At 39.5% G+C, this 20297-nt stretch overlaps 1 protein-coding gene across 1 annotated transcript; it reads right to left on the bottom strand.

The window, feature by feature from the left end:
• Positions 1 to 356: 356 nt before the first annotated feature.
• Positions 357 to 19599, bottom strand: LOC117300762 (exostosin-like 3). Its single transcript, XM_033784549.1, has 7 exons — positions 19508 to 19599; positions 6331 to 9220; positions 5644 to 5718; positions 4847 to 4974; positions 3656 to 3803; positions 2704 to 2832; positions 357 to 908 (listed from the first exon to the last, which is right to left on the bottom strand). Exons 2-7 carry the CDS (start codon positions 8467 to 8469, stop codon positions 699 to 701), a joined length of 2829 nt encoding a protein of 942 aa, XP_033640440.1. The 5' UTR covers positions 8470 to 9220; positions 19508 to 19599; the 3' UTR covers positions 357 to 698.
• Between the last annotated feature and the right edge of the window lie 698 nt (positions 19600 to 20297).

The raw sequence follows: 20297 nt of genomic DNA, 5'->3' as shown, positions 1-20297 counted from the left end.
TCATTCAACACATTCAACACATTCAAGGCATTTCTGAAAGCCCACTTGTTTTAGGAGGCCTACCATCAATGACTTTTTATTTCTTCTGTGCCCCAGCGCCTTTGAGCAAACTTTTGATTTAGGCGCTATACAAATTATTTTCGATTGATTGATTGATTGATTGATTGAATAGGCTGGTGTGTTGAGTTGCTGCACATGGTGAAGAGCTTTAATGGATGTATGAAAAGTTCAACATCAAAATCCAAAGCGTTTCAGGTAACAGTAATCAACATGTCTTCCAATATTGTCAACATTTCAAAGGCCAAATGAAGTTTCAGTGCTCCCCTCGCGAATTAGAATCTCAGCCCCCCCCCCCCCCCCCCCCCGTGCTTGCCAGATACAGTGGCAAAAGTCTTCAAACTAGTTTATAGTCATTCTCACGATGTATTCCTTGAACTTTGTTGATCACAAGCATCCTCACCGGCTATTCACTAACACCTCAGTGATAACTTTTTTTAAAATAATCACTTGTCAAGTTTTTAGTCGAACAAACACCGTGCAACAATCATGCATCCATCGCGTGACCGACTATAAACCAGCCCCTACAGGAGAACCTCCGTCTGAAGTGTCTCCAACCAAGCATTCTCGTTTTTCTCCAACTAGTTCCGCATCTCATTAAACAGTTTATAAATAAGGTCACAAACAACAAAATAATAACACTAAACAAATTTAAAACACTTTTGTTTATCGTGGGGCACCCGCGTCTTAAATAGCACTGAGTCTACTCGGAATTGTGTGTATAAGAGAGGCATATACCCGTAGACCCTGGTAAAGAATTGCATGCACTTGTGACGCTCCTTGAAATGCCAGTCGTCTTTGGAGAGAGCTTCTGGGCAAGAGGGACAGCGGAACGTCCAGCGAGAAGTGACCTGATACAAACGTCAAAAAGTGTCTCTTGGTTATTTTAGCCTGATTTTCTGAGACTCTTGGGAATCAATCATGCTTGGGTTAGGATGTCAAGGGGTAAGGATGTCATCAGGTTTAGACATCAAGGTTGAAGATTAGGAATATTTGAGGTTACTGTAACTAGAAGGAACACTTCACAGAAGACAGTACTCTGCGAATCACAGGCCATGAACTTTGATCTTGAAGGGGCACAGCGATTTTCCTCTAGAAAGGCCACCACAGCAAAAGTTCAGGGCACCACAGCAAAAGCTCAGGGCACCACAGCAAAAGCTCAGGGCACCACGGCAATTGCTGTGTGTGTCATCACTCAAAAGAATTGCGCTTTCTGTTGCGCTTTTGTATAGATGAAAAGGGTTGACACCTTTATTTTAAATTTCAACAAACTTGTACTTCCAGATTCTGGCTTGGCTAGGACTTTGTTGTCAACTTTGTTGTTAGGATTTCTCCATTTTTAGATCAGTGGATGAAGGAGAGGAGTTTGGAAGCAACTGTAACAACTGGACAGTACGCAAGATGAGAAGCAGCCTTGAGCCAAGCAATGACAAGCTTCGAGTTTTGCAGTATCTTGGGATGCTCCATCTTGAATTTTGAACAATCTGGATGTGGACAGCCTCATTTTTCATTCACAGCAAATTTAAACAGGCCATTAGCTCCCAGAGGTATTTGAAGTCCACAAATTCTTCTCGAGAACTAGTTTGTCAACTTCCAAGAATATTTACCATATGCTTGAGTACTTGCATGCACGCTTGGTAGACAGCAAAGATAGCATCTGGCATGTGATGTTGAACCAGTGAGAATTCGACTCTAGGTCGTGAATATGTATGAAATACATTGTATCTAATGTAAGGCCATGTCTGAGTGCGGCTGAAAGTAATGCTAAGGGTGTGCTATGGGCATCCTACAACCTCTCTCCTAATGGAGTACGATCTCGCCATGCCATTTTTTATCAGATCATAAACCCCTGGAAGTATGACTTTGAAATATTAAAAAATATTTTGATATTTTAATCAGTCCTGTGGTTGATCCATTCTGTGTTTGAGAAGTACGCAAAACGCACGCTCAAAAGAGGCATCAAGTCAGAGGGCAATTGTTTTCCTCTTATTCTTCTTTGATCTTGTGTCAAGTCAAACTATTCATGGAACAGTATACAAATAATGAATGTTTATGAGTGCAATGGTGCGAATATGTTCATGAGTTGAAAGATGGAATGTTCTATTCATTGAGGCGATGCTGAGTTGAATGGAACATCCCATCTTTCAACGAATAAAGATATTCGAACTATTGCACAAATAAAAAACATTCTTTATTTGTTTGTTTTATATAACATCCAAGTAGATCTTTTTTCCATTTTGATTGGGGGATACAAATTTTAAAACAAACAAAGCATCTGAGACATGCATACGTCGAAATAATGTGCCTTGCAGGAACACTGCTGCGTTACCAAAGACACGCGCACGCAGTGATGTTTTTACCTCACCGTGCAATAGTACTTTTTGGATGGAACGAAAAATGCACAGTGAGTGACGTAGCGTGCAATAGTACTTTTATTTGCTAACACGTTTCGGACAGTTCTCCAATCAAATGGCAAGGATCTGCTAGGGTGTAATATAATGCAAAATAATAACTTGCATAAATCCACTCATATGCATCCACCATTTGTCAGTATTTTCTTAAGTAGTGAATATTCATGTCACTGATAACTGTTGAATATTCATGTCACTGGTAAATGTTTAATATTTATTACACTGGTGCACTTACCTTTACTGGTGGTTTTCTTGTGACGTGAGATACCAGGAAGTTCATTGCGATGTCTTCACAGTTCATATATTCATCCACTTTATCTCTGATTACTTGTGGCATAATGTTACTATACAGGTATGCATAATACTGCAAAGAAAAGAAAGAACAAAAATTATAAGAAATTTTCTGAAACTTCTCAGATTCAAATTAGTTAATTTGAATCTGAGAAACGATTTGTTAAAGGCAGTGGACACTATTGGTAATTACTCAAAATAATTATTAGCAAAAAAACTTACTTGGTAACGAGTAATGGGGAGAGGTTGGGACATTAGAATAAAACATTGTGAGAAACGGCTCCCTCTGAAGTAATGTAGTTTTTGAGAAAGAAGTAATTTTCCACAAATTTGATTTTGAGACCTCAGATTTAGAATTTGAGGTCTTGAAATCAAGCATCTAAACGACACAACTTTGTGTGCCAAGAGTGTTTTTTCTTTCATTATTATCTTGCAACTTCAACGAAAAATTGAGCTCAAATTTTCACAGGTTTGTTATTTTATGCATTTGTGAGAAGACTGGTCTTTGACAATTACCAATAGTGTCCAGTGTCTTTAAAAGGTTGGGAAGGTAGTGCATTCTGCAATGTGCCCCTGGTGACAGCCCAAATGGGTTTACAGCCCAAATGGGTTTACAGCCCAAATGGGTTTACAGCCCAAATGGGTTTACAGCCCAAATGGGTTTACAGCCCAAATGGGTTTACAGCCCAAATGGGTTTACAGCCCAAATGGGTTTACAGCCCAAATGGGTTTACAGCCCAAATCAGTCAAGTGTAGCCCTCACCTTGAAGTGGCCGTCCATGGCCTTGTCAAGTTACGCGATCTCTCGTTACATTTTTTTAACAAAAGTATGTTCTCGTTTTTGGCAACTGTTTAAATGAGTTATGATAAACACATACATGTATGTCACTGGTTACCTTATGAAAGAAAGCTGCTCCTGTTAAGACCATAGACAGCTCACAGGAGTAGTTTGAGTTGTAAAGAAATCCATTATTTTGATTGACATCCCAAGCGTGATATCGCCCTGGAAACCCTACTATCTGCTCACGGTTCTCACGCCATACTCTGAAGAAAACAAGACGAAACGAAACAAATGAAACTGTTCCTCTATGCTACAGGGCTAGCTGTTGAAGTGAAAGTAATGTTAAGAGACAGCATACGTTTGGTAATCACTCTTCAAATTAATTGCAATAAAAACTTACTTGGTTGGAAGTACAGAAGCTTTCAAAAGCATTTTGAGAATCATTTCATTTGGAGGTTATGGAAAAAAGGTTTTAGTCCCTCTTAAAGCCATTGGACCCTTTCGGTAAACAGTATTGACCAAGGCCCACACTTCGTGTATCACAACTTCTATATCAAGTAACACACCTGTGAAAATTTGGGCTTAATCGGTCATCGGAGTCGGGAGAAAATAACGGGAAAACCCACCCTTGTATCCGTGCGTTTTGCCGTGTCATGACATGTGTTTAAAATAAATCCGTAATTCTCGTTAACGAGAATTGATATTGTTTTACCGTTTTCTAAAAAAGTAAAGCATTTCATGGACTAATATTTCAAGAGAAGTATTTCACCACTACCTTCTGTAAACCCTGTAAGTTATTTGTAAATCTGTGAACTTTTTTTTTTTTTCTGTACCGAGAGGGTCCAATGGCTTTAAGAGATGTTACCGTCAGAAATGTTTTTCCGATTGTGCATTCCATTAACGGACTATTCTTCCTGCATGGACATAACTGCTCTGGACTTTCAGATAAATCTCAAAACGCTGCCACCTCCTTTTTAATGAGGTTAGTTTTATTGTTATGATTGTATATTTATTGATTTATTTCATAAAAACATTACAAAGGAATGAACAGTATGACAACCAATATGTTTGAATTGCACCAGAACATGTACAGTATACAAAATTCTTTAAAAAGAGCTAAAAAGTTTAACAGTTAAAACACACAATACATGTAGGTAATTAGCAAGAATTACTAACAATCAAAACAATAAACAATCACCCAGCACTTAACCAAAAAGAATGAGACTTAACGAAAAAAAAAAATCAAATGGTTCCAGAAACCAAAGGCATACTTTGCCTTTTAATGTAGTGGATTGTTTGTATTTACCTGAAGCCAAATAGAATCTCATCATGTCTAAGATGTGCGTCATCATCTAGGGATAGTATAGCTTCAGTCTCGATCTCATCGTAAGGTAGAAACCGATTGTTTAGACTGTTCCTCTTGGTACGAATCACCTGACAACAACCAAAGTAAATAACAAACATCAACATAACATATAAGTATTGTTTGAAGCTTTGAATGGTGTATAAGAAGAAACTGTAATGTATATTTGGTTTGCGGTAACACAGGTAGAGTTGTTCTTAGAGAACTGTCTTGCTTTATTCTACTCACATGGTGTTACCGCAAACCAAATATACATTGATACCTCACCATGCAATGCCTCAAATCCTAGATAAGAAACTATAAATAAATAGTAAACTTGCGGGTACAACCATGTGTAAATCTCTTAATAATATATCATTATGATTATTATTCATGGTTTATTAAAAGTATTCAATTTGGTTGCCAAAGGCAAAATACTTATGAATTTGAATTACAGAATTACATAAAAAACACCACTGAATCCCCAACACTCACAACTCCTTATGAAGCCATTCCAACAGGGAATATTTTTTTTTTTTACCATTTAGCAAGACTCATTGAGTTTTGGTAATTAACATTTGGCTGTTGAGTTGCAAGTCTGAGTTTGATTCCAATGGGAAGGGTGCAGCTCTAAGTCCTGTGTCAATGACCATCATTAATCGATCACAAGTCAGAATCATTACAAAATGTGACTCACAAGATATGACCGATACAAACGTTCATTTTTGTTTTAAGAAAATGAGTAATGAATCACATCTTACTTTGATTGGTACATGGATTTCAGGCCAGATAATATCCGGAGCAGCAGGTTTTGGTGAATTCCATACGACTATAACCTGTAGCATGTAAAGAAAAGCAAACACCGTTGTAATATAGGGGTACAGTGAAATATATTAAGTAGATAAGACAGATATTTCAGCAAAGTTTAAGTCTAACATCAGTTTAAAACTAGATATACATGGCATGTCCTGGGCAAGAGGTTAAGCGCACTGGACTCAAGCTCTGGCGTTTCTTATCAGCAGAGTGTGGGTTTAGACCCAGTCGTGACACCTGTGTCTCTGAGCAAGACACTTAACAGAAAGTTACATGTGTCTTACACTAAGATAACTAATTTGCCTATTTCATTTGAAATATTGACTAGTAAAGACTGACTAGTGAAATGATCCTGCTGGCCAGTCACTAAAAACGAGATGGGCAAACCCTGTTGGATGTGCACCAGAGTCCATGGCTGTGAATAAAAGACTAATTCCATGGTTGGATCATCTGGATTTGAACCAGAGACCACACTTGAGAAACAAGTGAGGCTGTATACTTATTGGTGGCTACAGCTACAGCTACAACTGATGCTAACGGAGCTCATCCTACACTCTAACAATGATGCAGAAATCTAGCTGTACCTGGAGCTGTAGCCGCCAATTCGGAAATAGCCTAATTCCGACTAATCTTACCTTGTTAAGATACGGCAACCCCATCAATCTCTCCAATGAAGTCATGAGTAGAACTTCTCTCTCATAAGTCAACATGATGATCGTAAACTGCTCTCCAGGAACGTTACCTCCGAGAGCTTCTTGAAACTCCCTCCCAGTGCCTCCAGAGCCTTTCCCAATCGGTCGGAACCCAAGCCCCGACCCGATGAACTTGGCGTCTGAGGGGAGAAGGGGATCAAACGGGGTGTTGGGAAAGAGGTTGAAAGGACCAGGGACGTTGTTCCATGACGTATCGCGATTGATGGTGCTGTAGGTGAAATTGCGGAGGTATTTGAGGGAGGGATAGGGGAGTTCAGGAGGTGGGAAGAAGTCATCTGATTCCGGAATCATGCTCTGGACTTGTTTCTGCTTCGGTGGGATGCCGCTTGGGAAGATGCTCGGTGATTGCTCATCCCGGATGATACTCGCTGGGATGGATAGCCTGGTTCTTAGGGTCGCTAGGATGGTGTTGATGACGGCGCTGGTGGAGCTCAAGTACGTGGTCCAGATGAACCAACCTTGGCGTCGGAACAGCAAGATATCGTTATCTTGGATTGTCTTGAGGTAAAAGTGAAGCTCTGAAGCCCGGGCCTTCGGTAGGATGATTGCAGCTTTGTTCCACATGATGAATTCGCTAAAGGGAAGATGAACATGCTCTCCCAGGATAACTGGAATCGCTCCATGCTTTAATGCTTCAAATAGTCTCTTCTGTATCATGGTGGATGATACAATATGATCATCCGGTGCTATGATCAACACAAACGTTGACTGTTTTAAAATACTAAGCCTTTCTTTGGTTCTACAAATCCACCATTCCGATAGATCCACTGTCGATGGGTCTGCGTTTAGAGGCGGACAATTAAACTCAATATAAAATTCCCCCCCTTGTATGCCTTTCAACTTCAGAAGTTCTTCCGTGATAAAGTCACTAACTGAGTTTGCTTTAGTTCTATTGACTTCTTTTAGGCGTCGACTCATGACGACGTCCTCAACCCCAACATGGGTGTGGTCAAATTGTCTGTTAGTGTATGGCGATAAAACTCCCTCGAAAGACATCAGAATTTTTCTCTTAGCGGGAAGGTGGGACGGGGTCTCTTTCCAGTCGTATCCCGATTCTTTCCCTAAAAGCATCGAGGCAACGATATCGAACCCTGGACGGAATTGAGAGTTGTCAAAACTCGACTGCACCACAATTGCACGATCTGTATTGATGCTATAAAGTATATTTTTCATCGAAACGTTTCTCGCAAGATTCAACAAAACGTGATTCCTGCCATCCCCCTTCCATAATGGTAGCTTCCGGAGGCTAGCCTCCAACTCAAGGCTGTTGGTGCCCTGCCAATGGTCCTCGGTGTCACCGATTAATACAAGATATACACAAGCAATATTAGGATCGAAAGTAACATGAGGGTTGGTTGTCATAACATTCGCAACGCTACTCCTTATGAAATAATCCACTGGTCTCTTTGAAAGCACGACATCCTCCATGGCGTATATGTAAACGGGAAAATGTGATGTGAGCGCACAACGCGAATAATCAAAGCAATTATGTTGTCGGCATTTTGAACTTGCTTGCGGTGGATCCACGTCACCATTATCATCCAACTGAGGTAGGATCTGCTTGGGCGCTCCAATATAGAGCATAGCACGCTGCATTACCTCCTCGTAGTTCTTGCGTTTCTGCTCGATCTCAAAGTTCACCTTGTCTAGTTTATCCTGAGAGTTCCGAGTTTCTTGAGTCTTGGTGGTGATGAGATTCGTGAGTTGATCGATCTTATTCTGCATGTCTTTGCGTTTCTCCTCCAGACCGCGCAACTCGTGCTGGACCGAGGTCCGGATTCGGTGTAACTCCTCCAAGTGAACCTTGAGCTCCTGAGGTTTCATGGCGTGGACGTTCTCCATGGACACCTGCACGGTTTGTCGACTGACGCTGGCCGGCGCGTCGGCGTTACTCAAATAGTAATGAGTAACGAGCGGGATGCTGATGGTTAGGATTGCAATCAGCATGATCAACCTCATCAGGATTCCATTGCGTTTGATCCAACGTACAAAATCGCACGAGTATCTCAGCGTTGGGTGATGGCCACCTCCGTTGTGGCCCTTTCTTAGCTGGTACTCCATCACCGGTTACCTCACGTTTCTCGTCATGAAAACACCTCCTCGGTACAAACCCAAACTATCAACGCAAACCGAGTGTTCACATGAGCAAGTCATACCCATCCTAAACATTACAAACGATTCACCGAATCATAAACCTGTCATTGATAAAAGCCCCTCTCACTAAGATTCAAGTGAGGTCGAATACCACTCGTTCAATGGCCTTAGCTTTAGAGAGTCAATTTTAATGAGTCCATTTATCTCCATGAATATCCACTCTCCATAATGTCTTAATAGCCCACCCTAATCCAGCACAAATGATGACTCATGCGACAGTAAAGCCACCCTATTAGCTCCGACTGATAAAATGAATTTCTTCACAGGCAAACTTCACATAATTTCCACCACTCTAACTGCTAGTCCTACGTAATTATAATCAGTGTCAATTTCATTCCCGCATTGCTTTTCTACACCAAACTCCTTTTGTGATACTGCAGTGATAAGACTCCAGAATGATTTACAGACTTGTCCTAAAAGTGGACTAGTAAGAAACTGCCCAATATCAAAGTGCTGCAATTTGTCATCAATCCGTGGAGGGCTGCTGTGGTATTTCTCTGTGTTGATGACTGGCCAGTAGGAGCTCAATCATTGCTAGGCCTCGTTAACTCTGGAACCAAAATCCTGATGATGATTAATGGAAGGAGGTCTGAGTATTAAGTGTCCCACAAGTTGCCAACATCCGGTAGAGTCAGACCCGCTGGTTGTATCAGAGAATCTATGGATATAAACAAATATCATGGACAAATAAATACATTGTACAACACACAATACTAACTTTCGATTTGAGTATGTTTATGGGGAGTCCAATCGGTGTTAAGGGTATTGCGTGGATGTGTGTTTGCCATCAATTTTTCGTCGCAACCTGAAGCAAGGTTGAATTTACACAAGAATGCCAGACCCTTCCCTGTCCACATCTTAAAACCATTTCCTATTGTGTCATAGCCATTATCCAGGTCAGATAACAGCTATGATAAATGACATTTCCAACCTGTTTGGTATTATCGTAATACTGTTTATGACATATGTAGGCCCTTTTCAAACTACATGTACCTCGGTAAATTGGCGTCCAGTGTAAAAAGTCTTCTACATGGATTTAAAACTGACCAAGATATTCTTTTCACACTATAATAACACCTGTAGAAAATGTTGACCCAATTCCATCCTGTACAGTAACACTAAGGTGTGTGGGTTAACCCATGGAGCAATAAACTGGATAGTTTATTGCTCCATGAATTTTACCTGGAATAAGCCAATTTGGGGCTTGTTAATCCAGAGAACTTGTAGCCCTGAAAAGTGTAGCGAGATCGGTCCATTTAATTCGGCGAATATCTGTGTTCAATTTTTCTATAACACTGAGATGCTCCAGATGAAAGTGTAGTGTGAAAGGGGCTACACAAGCACACTGTGTGACTTGATTTTTAGAGTTACGAACAAACTATTATCTAAACAGTAGTAGAGAGTTTCAAGTGTTTTTTTTTTAGTAATTTCAAGTTCCCTTTTTGAATTTAAGGTTTGTTTAACAAGTTTCAAGTTCGTTTTTCAAGCTCAACTGAAAGTTAAATTTCCATTTTAAGAGTTGATAAACATCTAAAAAATTACTTCAAACATTGGCTCTTATTGGAGATGGTCACATTAGTGCCCAATTTCTTAGAGCTGCTTCAGCATAAAATGTTGCTAAGCACAACAAAATTATGCTCACCAGAATAAGTTACAGCTAAAAACCATTTTGTTTTTTATGTACAAAATGTGACCTGTATCCTGCTAATTTTCACTTAGCCAAAAACTGCAAAGCATAAGCATCTCTATGAAACTGGACCCAGGATAAAAGTCCATAACCTCGAATAATAGAAAAACAAGATGGCTCGTCCATGATAAGTCTTGTCAGTGACAGGCGATATAATTCTTGTCTTCAATTCATACAGTACTGTACTAGTCCCGCCTACATGTACTGCCTATAAAACTAGAACTAGCTCCGATTACTCAATGCGAGATGAGGACGCTCTCTCTCTATGATCATTTCCCAGGGATTGATTTCACAAGATCCCATTTCCTGTCATGTATGTGGACCACATGCCAATTGAAAAAATAACACACATCATGTCCATATGCTCATCACTCCATACGCACGCACGTAAGATTTTACTATCTGCCCACACAGGATTTCCCACAGAACGCTGTTAATGCCAAGACCTATTTTGATGTCCAGGAAGAGTAAAAATAAGAACAGTAGAAAGTTGGGGATGTTTATTTGCAAGGCAGCAAAGAATGAAAGTTTATTTTAACACAGGAATACATGTAAGCGCTAGAATATTGTTATGCGAGTGAGAAGCTATTTGTTACCACCATGGTGTGGTCCTGACACCATGGAGGAAGAAAACAGATAGATTACCGGTTAAGCCTATAGCCAGGTAGCATCGTCTCAGACCAGTCAAATCTTACTAATTCTCATACTGTGTATTGGCAGAGCCATTTAAATCATACAGTTCGAACATAAAATGGGCTGTGCATTTCCTCCTTGGTACATGTAGTAGAATTTTTGAAAGCAAAGCGGAACCAAAAGAAAAAACATTCTACATGTGTTCATACATGGTACCTCCATGGAAAACAAACCTCAAACCAGGAAAAAATACTGGCAAATTAAATTACAAGCAGGCATGATGTACGTACTTTGGCCCGCTGAAAAAGTATTAGTAAAGGACAATTTCATAAAGTACAAAGGGCCGACCTTCTACACAACTTTCAGGCAATTTATTAACAATTTTGCCGATTTTTTGAGGGACAAAACAGGCCTTGAACTTTGCTCTAGAATTGAAGGGAAACAGTAATTTCCTTCTGGTGTTTTGAGAGGCACTTCTATGGAGAATGAACCTTGCAGAGGGCACCACAGCAAAAGCACATGGCACTACTGCAATAAGCCTATTTGAGGTATGGCGGATGTGATACGCGCGCCACACGCGGCGCGACTTATGCCACACTCACCATGTTGGTGGTCATTAGGTTTACGTGTAAACTCCCGCGTCGCCAAAAATGTGCACTTCACTGAATAACACTGAATATTTCTATGGTCATAACGCACAAATTTACCCAATCCTTTTAGTGTTGTAGCATTGTGTCCGCCATATCTCAAAAAGGTTAATTGATGAGGATGCCCTGGGTTTATTTTTGAGGCCTGACAAAAAATCAGACTGGAAGAATATCATGTCTGATTACATGCCTCAAGTCTGGCTTCTTTGGGTAATCCAGTGGCCTTGTCCGATAGTAGCAATTTGTCAATAGGTGTGTTGTCCACAGTCAACACCCTAAGTCATAGACACCTGCCAAACTTCACTGCAATCTACATGTACCTCATCACTCTATATCTGACATCATCCTACAGGGCATTGAGGCACTGGGCTTGGTTTTTGTGCCTGTTTGTCTGTTGTTTGTTTTCCTTCTATGGTGGTCTTGCCAGTTAGTTTAGATTCTTTACAAAGGTAGGGCTAGAGGTGTCTGACTCCTGAAAAGATCAAAGCATTACCGATCCCAGCAAGGTTAGGCTTGCTTACATGTAGAAAGTAACTTTTAGTTCGCTGTTACTAACAGCAGGACAGACATATCCCTATACTGTGGGGTGGGCACTGGCCTGGTGACCAGTCTTGTTTCTTAAATCTTTTGCTCCCATTCTGTTCATTTGAAAAGATCATTGTTATGCGGCGCAATATAAATTTTAGTATCATTCTTAATTTGTCTGGCATCTAGAGAGACTGTTCATGGTTCATCTGAGTAGGGAGAAACAAGGACCTTTCACAACCCAATGGTTTGACCATCCAAGAAGGAAACCCACCCAACTGATTTGACCATGGATTTTTTTTTCACAGAATTAGGGAAAGTACAGAGTATACAGTGCTTTAATTGGTGTAAAGGGTAAAAACAACTTAATATATTGATCCATGATGTAAATAAAACATTCATTCAATCATTGAGTACCCACTGCTAACATATTGGACTTGAACTGCCTGTAGCCACCGGGCTAACTTGGAGGTCTAGTGGTAAGACATCTGTTCTAGCAATGCAAAGGTTGTGGGTTTGAATCCGATCAAGTGATTTGGCTGAAACTTGTTTAAGGAACTCAGGAAAGTACACAATGTACTTTGCTAAATACACATCAGTGTAAGAGTAAAACAAATTATACTGTTTTTTAAACGTTTTTTTTCTTAAACAATAAAGTAATCCATTTGTCCATGTATCTGTAATAGCAAGTAATCTTTACAGTAGAAAAACAGTCTTCACTTACTGTATTCGATCATCCCATCTTATGACCACATCTGTTCAACTGCCTTTAAAATAACCCAAAAGGAAGGAAGTGGTTTGTATCCCCACAAGATAAAGGTGGAGTTCAAAAGGTTAATGCAGGGGTCGGGAGGGTTTTGTTACCGACCATTAGCGATACGATTGACATATGTCCAGATTCAATATGACAGAAGACAGATACATATGATTAGGCAGGCATAAAATATCATTGAAAATTTTTTTATTTTTTTTTGTAACTGGACAAATTATAAACCGCCCTCTCCACAACACTTCAACATCTTCACCAATTATAGATTTTTATCATGGACAGAATAAGAATGTGCCAGAAAGATGTATTACATTAAAGGCACACCTTTGGTAATTGTCAAAGACCAGTATTCTCATTTGGGGTTTCCATAAGGCAATGGTGTGTCCCAACGTATAATTTAACTAATCTGTGAAAATTTGGACCCAATTGCTCTTCAAAGTTTGCAAGAGAATAATGAAAGAAAAAACACCCTTGTTGCACATGTGTGCTTTCAGATGCCAAGGCTTCAGGCCTAAAGTATTCTATTACTTGAGTGAGAAATTACCTCTTTCTAAATAATTATGACACTTCAGAGGGAGCCGATTCTCGCAAGGTTTTACACTATCAACAGCTATCCATTGATTGTTACCAATTTTTATGCTAACAATTATTTTGAGTAATTACCAATAGTGTCCAGTGCCTTTAATGAGAGATAGACAAGAATGGGCAAATCACAACATGATATCTACGCTGTACCTCGGTCGACTAGAGAGAGAGAATTACAAAAAAATTATTGGGTACTGCGTTTATTACTTATTTACAAAACTTATACTGTATGTACAGTTCAGCGAATGACAGATAAAGTACAAGGGTACAAACACTTAAAAGTGCGAGTCCCAAAGACCTCAAGATCCTACTGGCCGTTAATTGAACACTTTAACAGTTATGTAACTGTACATTGACACTATAAGTACAGTACAATCCTGTGAATTTTTAGCTTCACTTGATTCGGCGAATCTTCCGTGTTAAATTTTTTCTTAACACAGAGATTTTCTGGATTAATAAAGTGTAGTGTGAAACAAGCAACTATACATTTCTCTCTCTGCAAGAGCGACAAGTTTTAAAAACCGAAAACGTACTACGCTTGTTACTCATTTACAAAATACTTACAGTTCAGTGAATGACAGATAAAGTACAGGGTGCAAATGCTTTTAAAAGTAAGAGTCCCAAAGACATGAAAGACGTCAAGATCCCACTGGCCGTTAATTGAACACTTCAACAGTTTATGAGACTATTATAAGTACAGTACATACAGGTGAACAAACGTATACAGTACTATTGATGTCACTGACATTTGTCAATTATCCACACTGGCTATTACAAGTGTCTATAATTGGTACACTCTGTTAATTACAGCACTGTTGAACAAACAACATGCATGTAGCACTGAATGATGGACTTTTTCCTTGAATGACAAAGCTCTCTCATAAATTACTGCAAATGGAGTGGCGCCATCTCTTCCAATTGATTAGTTCTTACAGCCTAAACTGAAGTCTCATCCTAAAAGACACAGCTATCCTTGTGGTTTTAATGGCTCTTGCAAATGTTATTTTTGCCTATAGTCATGAATCCTCCAAAATCCTTCACTCTATCAGTGACTCACCACCAGAACGTCTAGACTGATGGTACATGTATACATGTGGCTCAATTTCACAAAAAGCTGAGATTCATCTTCAAGGAAAGTTTTTTCGTTTGGTATTTAAAATTAATTGCAATACAAACTTACTCATAAAATTGTATACAACATTTTGAGAATCATTGTCACTTTGGAGCCATGAACAATAAGTTTTTATCCCCCAAACTGTGAGAAGTGTTACTGACAGTAATGCTTAGCTCAAATTCTGTATTCCAATAATGGATCATCTTTCCTACATGTACACGGACATAATCTTTCCGGACTTTCGGCGATATCTCAAAATTGCAACAATAAACAAAAGGATAGATTATTTTTTTTAAACTTCTGATATCCTTTCTAGACCAAACTCCTTTGGGTGGGACCATTTAGCAGAGAGGGGATTCCTGGAGGTCCATTTACATGAATATCCAATCACAATCCTTCCTAATCCATGCAATCTAAACACTCAGCTTCACCCCTCATCTCCGAAACCCATCCATCTACTTTTAACAACTAACCCATTCTTAAGAGTTGTGGGTGTGTAGCTGTGATGATAACATTGAGTACTTGCATGTGACCCCCTTAAGGTCAGCTAATGGTCTCTGCATTGATCAGGGTGGTTTCTTAACTCCACTTACATCTACATGCACACTACATTTAGGCCCCTACTCCAAGTCCTATCAACCACTTCCATTTCAAAGTAAATCCCTTCCATTTCATAAGACAGACATTTCATAAGACATTCAATGTACTTTCTATAATTAACATAAGACAGACTCATGACATGGAATCAATAAGGAGTGAAGACACTCCAGTCCAGATGAGTGTGAGACCTCTCTCTATGGTGAGATGAAGCACCAGATCAAGTAGATGCCTCTAGCATTATGATTCATGTTGAATGGTAGGAATGTACCAGATAAGATACTGCCCATGGGTTGAAGTAAACAATACCCCATCCTGCATTGATTATTATACACATAATGAATGTTTATGAGTGCAATGGTGCGAATATGTTCATGAGTTGAAAGATGGAATGTTCTATTCAACGAGGCGGAGCCGAGTTGAATGGAACATTCCAGCTTTCAACGAATGAACATATCGTCGTGTGCCCGGCAAAAGGGCGTAAGGCCTTACGCCCTTTTGCCGGGAACATAAAGTAGTTCGACCCAGTAACAAAAGGACGTAAGCAACAAAATGGCTCCTGACATGAAAAATATGTCATTTTTGTTTGTTCTTTTGCTAGAATTACCCTGAAGACATGTTTCCCCATTCCCCATGCAGAATTTAACCTTTCTAGAATGACTTTTGCATGGCAACAAATTTACCAAACTTTCCCGCTCATAATTCTTGAAACACAAATTTTAACATAAATTGCTTACGTCCTTCTGCCGGGAACTTTCCCTTACGTCCTTTTGCCGGGCACACGACGATATTCGCACCATTGCACGAATGAAAAACATTCATTATTTGTTTTATATAACATCCAAGTAGATCTTTGTCATTTTGATTGAAAGATACAACTTTCAAAACAAACAGTTTCAACTGTAGAAGCCGAATGCTAGTAATTTTACTATGCCTTCTTGCAGTAACACCTGCTGCGTTACCAAAGACACGCGCACGCAGTGATGTTTTTACTCAGCTTTTTCGTTCCATCCGAAAAGTACCATTGCACGCTGCCAGCGTGCAATGGTACTTTTCGGATGGAACGAAAAAGCACGGTGAGTGACTCAGCGTGCAATGGTACTTTTATTTGCTATCATGTGACGGACAATCCTCCAATCAAATGGCAAGGATCTGCTTGGGTGTTATATAAAAAGCAACATCCATAAACAGTGTCCATTGTACAACCATCTGCCGACTACCATTCATGTACTGCTTCAAATCTGCATACAGCATAATTTCTTTGTTGTTTACCCGCGCATATGACATGTATGATGGCATCACTGACAACAATCTTTGTACATTGTGTGTACTCCAATGTTTATTTCATTATTATGCCTTATGTATTTTAAAAGTCCATTAATTAAAGGGGAGAACAGGCTGCATACATGTAACTCAAGTGACCAGGGGTAAAACTTGAGCACTATGAGCGTCTCTTTGATTTAACCACTAAACAAGAAGCCACTATTATTAGTCTTATTGGAGGTTTTTTTTCCACCAAAATAACCGAAGCATCCTGGCCCAATTTCATGGCTCTATGTACAATGTATAGGCCTATCATGTTTTCGGTATAGAATCAGTGGTTATGGAAGCAGTGAATTCCGTACTTATGTCAATCGTATTCACAGGTAAGCAGGGCTTTTGGCGTGTGAGTACTTCACCTGACTATAGTATTAGGCATTCTTCGCTTACACAGCTAGCGCAGCAATTTTGGTACATGCCTTGCAAGCAAAGAAGAACAGTACACATGTCTGCATGTCCCATTGTAGTTGTAGTAGTATAGTTCATTATGGTGACTAGCACACTACTTGATCTGTATGAATGATCTCATAACAATGTCTAATGTGACAGTCAGCCTGAGGGAATATTGCAGCATTAACAGGCCATTGTATCAATACAACAAGGGGGTTGACTCTAGGGTAAACTATGACTGGTTACTTTGCACACATGCCAACCATTATAAAGGAAAACTATCATCTCAAAGCATTTCTGATGCAGTTTTACAATCAATAAAGTGACAGAATGAAAATGTACTGCACAAATTTTCAATTTCAGGTATGCACTGCATGTTTGTCAAAAAGAGGGAGAGTGCCAGGTACAAGATGACGCTTTTAAAACAGTGTACTAAAAAACATGTAATTTTTGATGGCATACTGTAGCTGGGAAATCACAAACGAGCGAGATCATCCAATCAGCTAAAAAGTTGCATGCCTGATATTCACAAATTACAAGAATCCCGTGGCGTGTTCACAGTTGCGCATGAAAACTGCACATTATCCAACCAGATCTCAACGTTTTTCTTACAGCTTTAAATCCCCCAAACCCCCCCCCCCCCCACCAAAAAAAAACACCATGTGAAAACAAGTGCAATAACAGCTCAAAGTTATGTGTTTAACAACATCCAAACAACAAAGTGCGTGTTGCTTTTTTGTTTGCCTCAGTCTAGTTGCAAAAAATACATCTTTGTGTACAGCATGGTTACTTCTAGGCCAAGTTTGTTTATATTAGCTCCCCAATGATTTACACTTGAATTCCTTGCCTATGATGAAAGCCACAAAGCGTTACAGTTTCTTTATTAACGAAACTCACGCTCTAGATTGAATGGGATTATTAGAATGTGCAAGTCCTGCCCGTATTGAGAAAAAAACATTTTTTTTTCTTCTGTGAAATCATCTTCACAAAATTCTTTGAAAAAAACGAAAATACCTACTAAAGCAATTTGTTTATCTTGCAATTTAAATTTTTAGAATCAATTTTGTTTTTGATAAATGAAATACTATGCATGCAGTAACATTGAAACAAAATGATAACTTGGGACGAAAATGCTTTGTCATGACCAGTATTCAAACCCAAACTCTGACGACTGAACCATCAGATCTTGAGTCTGATGCAGATAATATGTAGAACCTGCCCTCCACGAATCAACCGCTCGGCCATGACACACCACATGAAACTTTCCAATCAGAAATCCTATCAAAACCATTGTACCTTTAAAAACAAACGATTGCCACGCTCCATACCTCTAGGGAAAACACATGACTTGTTTCCCTCCTGACCGAAATTTAATATAGTTTTTTATTTTATGACAGGGCTTCTCCTTGCTTGAACAACTTAAATGAAAAAAAAACAGCCACCCAAAACATAGACTGGAGGGCCAATGTTCCAAAGACAACTAACCCAATGTCCTGTAGGGCTTGTTCAGGAAATGCAAGGAATGGCTGCAATTTTCCCCTGTCAAGTTTGATATGTGACGCGACAGAGCGACCTCAAATATCTGACGAAATTACTTTTGCCGGAGGAGCTGTCAAGACGATCGGAAGGGTCTAGCAAAGAGACGGTGGGACAGACTACAATATATGAAGCCTTATTAACAAAATGGTGATGCCAAATCAACTATGGTGATTTTCAGGTGGCATGCTACATGTTTGGCAGAGCATGTGGGAAACATCCACAGGGCCAGATTCAAAATGAGAACAAAATTCCTGACAAAGTTTAGCATGCATTCAACTGTTTTTATATGAACAGGAACTAAAACATGTTATTGTTAGAAAAGAAGATATCACATTTGTCTTTATGGGTACTCTTAACAGAACTGTGCTACTCTTAAGAACTGCTTCAAGAGAGAAATTGCGTTATTGTCCCTTTTTCAGTGTACAGGTAGTTTGCTGATTTCACTAGCAGTCCTGTATGCTTAAAGTCCATTTGTGAAAGGGCAAGAGCACCAACGCATTTTCAACTTGGTAAAGGGCACCCAATGGGGGAAGTTATAAATGTCTACAGCTCCTGGGCATTTCAAGGGCAACAAGGCAATGACCAGGGGGTATGGACGCAATCGCTTCTGTTGCCTCTGTGATAAATCAGGCATGCACTAGTCTGCCAGGTTTTTTACTTAAAAATTCACATTTAAAAAAAGGGATTTTTTCAACACCCAATTAGCCAGCCAGTCGAACCACTTGGGAGTGAATGGTGTTTGAAGCTTTGCATGGTGTGGAGAATAAGAGCCACTATAAATATAAATATGAATAGTAAACTTGCGGGTACAACCATGGGTAAAAACTCTTTTGAAGGAGTGGTGGCTCTGAGTGTTTGGTCTCGACGTTTCAAACAGTATACTCTTCTCCTGAAGACAAGCAGAGTATACTGTTTGAAACGTCGAGACCAAACCGGCTCTTTTCAGAGCCACCACTCCCTCAAAAGAGATTTTACCCATGGTTGTACCCGCAAGTTTACTATTCATATTTATATTTATAGTTGCTCTCACTTGGGAGTGAATTTTGACTGGTCCTCTGTGTTTCAACAAGCAAAGCCAGCTGAATACTGTTAAGGGAGAATGCTGTTTGAACTGAATGAAATTGGGGTCAGAATCTTACCTTTTAGAGACTGTGTTTATCTCGGCTCAGAGCTCCTATCCATCGGATAGATACAGACAGTACTTCTCGGCATGTCGAGACATAAAACGGGTTTCTGTGAATATAAGGAATACCATGGAAATACAGACTTTATTAAAAGAAAAAAACTTGATATGTTTAACAACACATGTAATATGATGTTCTTTAAAGGCAGTGGACACTATTGGTAATTACTCAAAATAATTATCATCATAAAACCTTTATTGATTACGAGTAATGGGGAGAGGTTGATGGTATAAAACATTGTGAGAAACAGCTCCCTCTGAAGTGACGCAGTTTTTGAGAAAGAAGTAATTTTAGACAAATTTGATTTTGAGACCTCAAGTTTAGAATTTGAGGTCTCGAAATCAAGCATCAGAAAGCACACAACTTCGTGTGACAAGGGTGTTTTTTCTTTCATTATTATCTCGCAAACTCGACGACTGATTGAGCTCAAATTTTCACAGGTTTGTTATTTTATGCAATGTTGAGATACACCAAGTGAGAAGCCTGGTCTTTGACAATTACCAATAGTGTCCACTGTCTTTAAAGCAATAAAACATGCATGACATGTAAACATTTACAGGATGTGTCACATGGAGATTATAATAACCGACAATATTGGTTATCCATAAGTAGATCCAACCATGGAGGAAGGAAATCAATTCCCCCCCCCACCCCCCCAAATGTACCAGTGAACTTTGATAACCCATGAAACGAGAGTTAAAGACACTCGGCACTATTGGAAATTACTCAAAATAATTGTTAGCAC

This window comes from Asterias rubens, chromosome 16 (assembly GCF_902459465.1).
Source record: "Asterias rubens chromosome 16, eAstRub1.3, whole genome shotgun sequence".
In the NCBI taxonomy this organism is placed as follows: domain Eukaryota; kingdom Metazoa; phylum Echinodermata; class Asteroidea; order Forcipulatida; family Asteriidae; genus Asterias; species Asterias rubens.
Note: the sequence above shows the minus strand (reverse complement) of the source record. Positions and strands in the feature narration are given on the sequence as shown.